This window comes from Theropithecus gelada, chromosome X, assembly GCF_003255815.1.
Source record: "Theropithecus gelada isolate Dixy chromosome X, Tgel_1.0, whole genome shotgun sequence".
NCBI lineage: Eukaryota > Metazoa > Chordata > Mammalia > Primates > Cercopithecidae > Theropithecus > Theropithecus gelada.
In genome coordinates, this window is record NC_037689.1 from 16,527,956 (window position 1) to 16,537,626 (window position 9,671).

General features: G+C 42.6%; 1 protein-coding gene across 1 annotated transcript; it reads left to right on the forward strand.

Moving 5' to 3' along the window:
• Positions 1 to 1,139: 1,139 nt before the first annotated feature.
• On the forward strand, positions 1,140 to 2,028 carry PPP1R2C (PPP1R2C family member C). Its single transcript, XM_025373354.1, has one exon. The coding sequence runs from the start codon at positions 1,302 to 1,304 to the stop codon at positions 1,917 to 1,919; it is 618 nt and encodes a 205-aa protein (XP_025229139.1). The 5' UTR covers positions 1,140 to 1,301; the 3' UTR covers positions 1,920 to 2,028.
• The last annotated feature ends 7,643 nt before the right edge of the window (positions 2,029 to 9,671 follow it).

The window sequence follows — 9,671 nt, forward strand, 5'->3', positions numbered from 1 at the left end:
CACAGATAAGAAATTACAAATGACTCCAAATGCTGTCACAGAGAATAAGAGATGCCATGAAAGCAAAGGGAGGTCTATTTGCTGTTGGGGGTCAGGAAATGGCCCCTGAAAGTCAATGATGATTGAACTGAAATCTGAAAGGGTGCTCTAGGCTGCACGAAGAACCTGGAAAAAAAAAATTCTTGGACAGGAAGGTACATGAATGCTCCCATAATTGGAAGATCAGAATAGAAAGCTGGAGGTAAAGTGGGAAGAATTTAAGGGGAGAAGGTTCCAGATAGATGCCTGAGTAAACTGAGCAGATCATAACAGCTGTTTTTCAGCCTCTTCTGAATTTGGGTCTTTATGTCAAGAACAGTGGGCAGCCATTGAAGGGTTTGAAAGAGAGATGAAGAAGATCTGATGGGTGTTTTGAGGGTGGATAAGGGATTGGACAGCAGCAGGAGGAGATATTGGGGGCGCAGTTCAATGACTGTGAGTGGAGTTGCATAAGAGAAAATGGTGATTTGAAACAGGGTGGTAGAAGAAGAGATCAAATGAGCCTCTTGAAATATTTAGGTCACATCTGAGGGCTGGATTGGAGAATGGGCAATGTGAAGGGGCTGAGGAGGACACGCAGATTCCCAGCTGATATAATTGGCTCTATGTTGGGGTCATTCACCAAGACAGGGAGAGGAGAGGAGGACCAACGTATGTGTGGTGGAGGGAGAGTGTGGATGGGCACAGGAGGGAGGAGCAGAAGGTCATCACCTTCTAGCTGAGGCCTCTCTCATCTTTCCAACCAAAGTCGTGGCTTTCAAAGTTTTGACAGTGACCCACAGTGAGAAATATTTAACATAGCTTTCCTGTGGGCAGTCAGGGTGTATAGAAGTTTCTAAAAACAATGCTTCCCCTTTCCAAGTGCAACCAAAGGGTATTTCCTACCTTATTTTCCGTTAAAAGGGAGGGGGAAAAAAATGACGTTAGCATGGGCCACGAGGCGGTAACGTCAGCGGTAAAGCCAGCAGCAACGGCAAAAGCGACGGTAGCTTTAACGGTAGCTGTAACGGTAGCGGTGACGTCAGCGGTAACGGCAACAGTGACGGCAACGGTAGCGGTACCGGTAACGGTAACGGTGGCGGTAGCGGAGGCGGCGACCATCGTGACGTCATACACAGCGCCCTTTGTGACACCAGGGCCCTGGTGCTTTAACTAGGGCGTTGGGACCTGTTGCCCCGGCAGACGGCGCTGCAGTTTCAGACTGGAGGGCGGCGGACGGCTGCTCAGCGGCCCAACTCTCTCGCAGCCCTTCTCTCCGCAAAATGTCAGCCTCCACCTCCTCGCACCGGCCCATCAAGGGGATCCTGAAAAACAAAAGCTCCTCGGGTTCCTCGGTGGCGACTTCCGGTCAGCAGTCTGGAGGGAATATTCAAGATGTAAAGAGAAAGAAATCCCAGAAGTGGGACGAATCAAGCATCCTTGCGACACACCGCGCAACGTACAGAGATTACGATTTAATGAAGGCAAATGAGCCCGGCACTTCCTACATGAATTTGCAAGATGATGGGGAAGATTCAGTGCGCGATGTCGAAGGAGAAGATTCAGTGCGCGGTGTCGAAGGAAAGGAAGCCATGGCCGCCACTGATGCCTCGGACCACAGCTGTGAGGTGGAGGAGGAAGAGAGCAACGAGGCCTACATGAGAAAAATCCTCCTCCACAAACAGGAGAAAAAGCGGCAGTTCGAAATAAGAAGGCGGCTTCACTACAACGAAGAATTGAACATCAAATTAGCTAGACAATTAATGTGGAACGACCTACAAAGTGAAGACGATGAAAACGAAGAAAGGCCACCAGCCACGAATGAAGAAAAGACTGCTGCAGAAGAATCAGAGGAAGCTCCTCTAAGCGGTGGACTGCAAATCCAATCATGCGACCCTTAGAATTCTGATACCGGCTTCACCCTTGCAATTGTTTGTGAATATGCGACGCTTAGAAGATATCTGCTTCACCCTTGCAATTGTTTGTGAAATACAAACCTTGTTACTGTAATACACTGCTTCTTGTTTTCTGTAGCGCATGCGTTGAGCACTAAATTACTTAAATTGTAATGCAGAATTGAATGGTAATCTTAGAGAGTAATAGATTAAGTGGGAAATGCCTGCTTGATGATGTTGTAATTATCACAAATACAGATCCTGATATTGCTTTTAATTTTATAAAACCATATTCCTTTTATAAAACTATGGGTTAATGTATATATTCTATAGCTTTTTAATATGTTAAAGACTTGAAAGAGGACTAATTTATATTCACTTCTAGTTGTACTAACTTTTGCAGAAAAAGTTTTGTTAAAAATGCAGAACATAATTGGTAAAGTAGATTATCTAGGCTGATAAATACTCAGGCTGAAAAACACTTTAGGGTGATTTGCTGTTTAATTGAGAGGGAATATATTATAAGAGTTATTGTTGAATTTTCTTATAGTAACTTTACAATTTCTCTTAATTTTCTTTGTGTTTACAAGGAAATGACTGAAGTTTTTCTCATGAAAAATAGCCATTTTTCATGCATTATCAGGTTAAAGTTGCACCAGTGTCTGTTTTGTTTTTTGTACAGAGGGTGGGCAGATTTGGTATCAATAGTTTTTTCAAATTCTAAAGTAGTTAGTAGTCCCTTTTCATACCTACCTTAACCTCTATCCTTTGTTCCTCAGTCCTCCCAGCCCATGCACATCCAATCCCTTAACTTTATGGAATATCATAGATAGTCAAGACATTAAAAACCCTTTCTTCTCTCAGATATTCTATGTGTTGCAACAGTGTCATTTCCATTTTGAGTATTGTGGTCTCTTCAGACTTCCAACATGTGGGGTTACATAACTATTTGAACGCAAAGAAGTGGTTTCCAGATGCCTGCGGAGTGAACAGCTGCCTGCAGATGCGTTCTTCTTTCAAGTTTCTTCTGTCTGAAGGTGAAGACAGAAAGCTCAGCCCTCGTGACCTGTTCTTCCTCAGAAGAGAAGGAAAACCAGCTTACATTTGGCTAGAGTTAGGGGAGGAATGGGGTTGCAGAAGTGATAAGGGAAAATCATAGATGACTCACAAGTGGGGAGACAAGCAGATGAAAACATTGGAGGGAATAACACATGGTTCTACATGGGGGGGAGGTGTGTCTAAAGAATCATTTTCCACAAGATGATACACTATTTTTTACCTAACACAGTACCACACCTAGGTTATTAGGGAGAAATGTGGGCAAGGAGATGAGGGATGAAACCTCCAAAACCCAAATTTGGGGAGGAATACATCCAATAATTTTTAATAAGAAACTTGATCAAATTAGCACTATCGTTTTATAATTGAAAAATTCAGCCCATGAGACAGGATGCAACATTCAATACATATTCAAGGGGAAGCAGAAGAGACTGAGCTCTCAGTCAGTCCACACTGGGTGGGCTTTAGCAGCCAATGCTGCATGTACAGAGGCCTTTGGAGGATTTAAGAATGCAGATTGCAAAAAGTCTGGGGAAAACTGAAAATTGTGGGTGTGTGTCTGTGTTTGTGTGTCTATGTGTGGGCACCGGGAAAAGCTGCCTTGAGCATTCTTCTCTACCAGTATAAACACAGTTCTCTAAGACAAGGTTATACATTATTAGCTCCTGAAAAAGATAAAAAATTGTTTTTATCATTGTGTAGGCAGAGCATTTTTGCATCACTGAACCTGCTTATGCATGCTGGGTACGAAATATCTTATTCTTTCAAGAAGCCTTCTTTTTCTTCATCTTTTTTTTTTCCTGTTTTAAAGCAGACTCTTTGAAAGGTGCATATAAACCCGGTTTCCATAGCAATTGCAAGCATCAGTGATAATCCAGAGCTTCTAAGTTATAATATACAGGCTACCCTATTAATGAGTTTCAAACTGCATTTCCACGAGACAACGGCTCAGCCACTGATAGATAAGGTCAGGCCCCATCTTCAAACTTTAAATTAAATCAGGATAGATCAAAATGCAACAGAGGGAGGAGTGTTCTTTTGGGAAAGTATGCTGTTAAAAATATGTTCTTTGTGGAGGCAAAACAGTTGCTTTTGTGGTTTGTAAAGCCCAGATGAAAAAAATATAAAACACATACAGCTTCTTCTGGGTTACTAATGGCATGTTGTCATGTTCTCATGCTATTTGTGAGCGAGTTTTTATCATGGTAGCTCAGGCTCTAAGAAAGCACACAATCCTTTGCTCTAGGAAGAAGAGACATAATGGTTTATTTTTGCCAGATCTCACATAACATCATGTTATAATTTATTAAATTGTTTATACACTAGGTGCCAAGGCTCTGTGCCTGCCTTCAAGGAGATACCAGTTTATGGATGGGAGGGCTCAGCCATGTCACCAGGTCATTTCTATACTGTGCAAGAGTGCTTTACAGAGGTCCTCGAGGGACATCACTTAAGGTCTTGAAAGTCCTTCACTTGGAGTTGATATAGAGGATAAGACCTGGAAGAGGCATGAAATTTAACCAAGTGATGAGAGGTAGACTCATAGAAGTTAGCATTCCAGATATCGGTAAGGAGATGTAGTTCCTTTGGGGAGCTGCAAGGTGTTCTGTATGGGAGAATGCATAGGACTAAAGAGGTAAGAAAGGCTATGAAAGGATTCACATGCCACACAAAGGCAATGGGAGCCACCAACATTTTTAAACAGAATAGTGACATGATCAGACTCATGTTTTTGAAAGACCACTATCGCTGCAGGGTAGGGCTTGAAACGGAACAGCCTAGAGGGACAAAGATGGAGAGAGGAGCGCAAATGTGTGACATGGGTTACAGGAAGCTTATGGCTATAATTTTCAAGTGCTGAATCTCTTACCTTGCACTCACAGTAGAGTCACACCCTGCTCTACATCAGTTCCATGCAGTGTGGCCCCCAGACTGGCTGCATAAGCATCACCCAGAAGCTGTTTAAAAGTCCTAATTCTCAGACTGCATCCCAGACCTACTGATTCAGCATCTCTAGGGCTAAGGTCTAGCGTTCTATGCTTTAACAAGCTTTCCAGGGGATTTTTCTGGACGTTTAAATTTTTTTTTTTCTTACAGATGGATTCTCACTCTGTCACCCAGGCTGGAGTGCAATGGTGCCATCTCGGCTCACTGCAACCTCTGCCTCCCAGGTTCAAGCGATGCTCCTACCTCAGCCCCTGGAGTGGCTGGGATTACAGGCGTGCGACACTATGCCTGGCTAATTTTTTTATTTTTAGTAGAGATGGAGTTTCACCATGTTGACCAGGCTGGTCTCAAACTCCTGACCTCAGGTGATCTGCCCACCTCAGCCTCCCAAAGTGCTGGGATTACAGGCGTGAGCCACCGTGCCTGGCTGACGTTCAAGTTTGAGAACCACTGCTTTACAATATAACTTTTTAATTAGCCGAGCTCAACCCTGTGGGACAGATCTCACTCCTTATGTGTGTGCGCGTGTGTGTGTGTGTGTGTGTGTGATGTGTATACAATTTTGCAAAAATACATTACGCTGAATGTCAGAACTGCACAAAGATTTGTTGAGAAACTTTCACAGGTATGCTGCTAGATGGAAATCAGTTATACTCAGTCTGTTCCCATCCCTCCAATGCAACCCTTTCTGTAGTCCCTCCTCCACACCTTGCTATACACTGTGCTCCTCCCAGCACAGGTATAGTTGGCATTCCCACTGCCACCCACGAAGTCCTGGGACTTTTCCATATCTTCAGTTTTGTTTGGGCTATTCCTTTTATCCAGAATATATGTCTTCCTATTTTTATTGCATGTCTCAATCAGTCTTCCACATTCAGTATAATTCATCCTGCAAACTTCTAAGTCAGAATAGTGGGTGTCTGCCCTGGGGGAGGCAGAAAAGCACAGTAAATGACAGTGAAGGATTTGAAGTCAAAAAGATCTGGATTTGAATTCAAGCTCTGCCATATATTAGATGAGTCACTCGAGGCAAAGCATTTCACCTCTTTGAGCCTGTTGCCTTACAATCAAATGAGGATAATAATAACAATACCTTCCATTTCTGGTTGTTGAAATGATTAAATAAAAAAGTGCTAGTAAAACACATGGCTTTTGGTAAGTACTCAGTAAATGACAGCTATTATTATTCTTCTCATCTGCACACATTTTCTCTACATCTGTTAAACCAATCATTTCTGTGACATTTCTGAATCTATCTCTCTTTTCCCACTGGACTGAGGGCCTCTTGGAGATAGGAGCTGTGCCTATGTGTCTGACATCTCCAAGCACAGTGCCTTATACTCAACAGATGTTGTAGAACGGAACTGAGAGTTTGCACTTGAGCAGTTTTTCCTCCTGTCAGATTGTGTTCTATAATTCCTCTATAATTTACCTACTCAAATACAGCTTGTTCCCTGAGGTTCCTCAAGTTTTAGCTCCATGAGCTGTGAGGGGCACAGGTGAAGACAAAGTGAAAAGATGACAGTCCCAAAGGGCAAGACTTGAGTGGCAGCTGCTTCAAATAGCCTTCTCTTTGAGGATGTCCTTGGTGTTTTCATCATCACTAAGTCTGCAAAGTAGGAGATGAAATGGGAGGACAGCAGGCAGGATTTAGATGGAAAGCCAATCTCCATTTTAATTTTAAAATGCATTGAAACTTCTAGGACATAGCCAAGTTTATAAAAGAAAGGAATTAATTTTGTCTCGTGAATCCAGACCACAGGTAAGAACCACATTCAGTTATTTATAGTAACACGTGACACTTTTATATTTGCAGAGTGTTTCTGATTCTTTTTTTCCTTCTGAACTCCTTTTATTAATTACTATTGACTTTAATAGCAACATAAAACTTTTAGAGCTGGAAAAGACCTTAAAGACCCTTTAGTCCAACTGCTTCCCATTATAGGCAAGGTTTTCTGTCTCATTAGCAGCAGAGATGAAATTATCACCCAGGGCTCGTAAAGCCAAGGGGAGACTAAATTTGTATATAGCAACAAGATCTCTCTCTTTATATACAGGGAACCTAGATTGAAAACAGATTGAAGTGTGTTTTCGAGTTGGTCTGGGGGCTGTTCTTGTATTTAGAACTCAGAAAAGCCTTCCAAAAGAGTATAACGTTTCTTAGAAAGCCTGGCCTCAGACCAGCACCCAACACATCTGCTGGCTGATACTTTATCTTTTCAAGATGCATAGAGTACACCTTGCTCCCCTGGTAGCACCTGAGTGTAAGATGATGTAAGAGAATACCAAAGATCAGTGATGTACCTGGGACAGCACACTACCCCTGAATTCCTCATCTTCTCTGAGTGACAGAAGAGAAGGCACTCATGGTCCCCTCACTGTCTCTGTCTCCTCAGCTTCCTCATTTGTGAGATGCCAAACTACCTATTCATAGGGTCGGAGTGAGGATTTTATGAAGTCACACATGGAGAGGGCTTAGAACAACACCAGGCACATGGTAAACACCCATTCAATATTAACTGTATTTAACATTCTTCTTGTTAGCACTATCTTGGAGCTCTGTTTGGGACAGTAGCATCTATCAAAGCCAGATAGTTTTCTGCTTTTAAACCTGATATTAAACAAGGACAAATTCTACTTCTCACAGATAGGCAGGATGCATGACAGGGGGTAGTATGGCAGGCCAGATCTCACTAGCCCAGGCCTCCATAATAACGGTTTCAGCACTGACTGAGTGGTGACATTAACTATTAAAAGCTGATAGAGCCAGTGCCCTTATTCAAAGGCTGGAATATAACAAAAGCACACCAAGAGTTTTGCCCAGGCCTTTTCTGGGCCTTGAAGAATGACAAGATAACAAAGGAATTCTTAACAGGACCTGTTTAGGATTAAACAAATTTTTATTGGGGATCTGAAGAAACTCCCCAGACCTCCACAAAAATGTTTTATTGGGGGTTCTAAAGGAACTCCCCAAACCTCCATGATTTAGCAGGAGACAAGATAAGCGTAATAACCCTGGCAGCTGGACCCATCTAGATTAAATAAATTTACTGAGGCTCCAGAGGAAGGTTTTCAAAACTCAGACCTTAGTTATAGATTAGAAGGAGTTAATCACTTATGTCTTTAGATGAATGCACACCTACACATAGACATATAGCTTAGAAGGTATATAAGCTCTGGAAAATTTTGTAATTTTGAGTTGATCTGGCGATATTTTCTCAGCCTTCTCCCTGTACCTGGTTATAGAAATAAACTCTCTTCTTTCCCAGTTCACCTGCATCTCATTATTGGGCTGTGAGAATAAGCAACCCCATCCTCATTTTGGTCAGGGAACAGTAGTACATTCTTCAAATTTCAGGCCAGGCTTTATGTCTGAACTGATATTTGACTGCTCCAAAATTAGACCTTGCAGTGAATGCAGTAATCCACCACCTAGATTCTGTAAGAGTTAAAAAAAGAGGAAAGAAACATAAAAAGTGCCTCGACAGTCAAAGACAGATTTATTTCTCCAAAGTAAACCTGAGAGGGGCTTCTGGCTGATGTCGGTCAGGAGCATTCTCCCTTACAGACTAAGAGTACATATTGGTGTTAGGGTGAGAGGGCTTATCACAAGCTTGGAATGTTTCTGTGTCAGGGAGAGGCTTATGGCAGGGTTGGAATATCTTTGGGTGGTGGAGAGGTTATCTTGGGGCTGACATCTTTCCAGCCAGAGAGGAGGTTATCTCAGGGCTGACATGTCTCTGGTTGGGGAGGGGTCTGGAATGTTACTGGTCAGAGATGTTATTTGTGGTTTATGGTCATGCTGACCTTAGCGATTAGGCTGATGCCCTTTAGATTTCAGCAGTTTTTTGATCAAGGTGAAACTTAAAATGATGGTACTTGTCCAAGATGGTGATGCTCTTGCTCTGTCAATCCAGACCCTGCAGTTATAAAAAGGATGAGGGGCAGCGTGTTCTTTCTGGTTACTCCCTGCTGATGAGGGGACAGAGCGTTTTCAGGTCTCAGATTGATTGCAGGAGTAACACCATTTGTAGATGTTTTGGGGTAGTTGTCTGTGAAATGGCCATGATCCTGTCAGTTAAAAATCTTTGAAAAAGGTTAATTAGGCAGGGTAAGAATATTAGTCCTAGGCTTATTATTAGGAGAAGGCCCAGGAATGGGATGACCCATGCTATGATTTTGTTTTTAAACCAAGAATCTATTTGGTTGTTTTGGTTTTTCCTTAGTTTTTTAGCCCTTTCTTTAAGTTTTTTCAACAGTGTCTCTTACTAAGCCAAATTGGTTGAGATAGAAACAACATTCCTCACCTAATGAGAGGCAGAGGCCCCCTGTTTCAGCTGTTATAAGATCTAGTCCCCATCTGCTTTGGAGGACTACACCAGCCAAGGAGTCTAGTTGGTCTTGGACTCTTACAAAGCTTTGGGCTATATCTTCTAATAAGTGCTGTAGTTCTGTTGAAAGAGCCTTAAAGTATGTTACGGAGGTGGCTAATCCGCTCACTCCCAATCCAAGTCCAGAGGTTATACCCAAGGTGACCATTAAAGGAATGACGTGGATAGCCCTTCTTTTCCTAACATACTGGACGGATGGCATGGGCAAAGGTTGATCAGGAAGAACTAGTCCAATGGAGGGAGATAGATAAACTAGGGTACAGGTTCTGGTCCAGTTAGTGGGGAGACAAAGATATGTGTTGGTGCCACACAAAAAGAACTGGCCTTTGTTGTAAATACAGGCAGCAATATGGAAAGAGAG

Bases quoted from the DNA above. Each gene is read 5' to 3' on its own strand.
- PPP1R2C (XM_025373354.1), top strand. From the start codon at position 1,302: ATGTCAGCCTCCACCTCCTCGCACCGGCCCATCAAGGGGATCCTGAAA.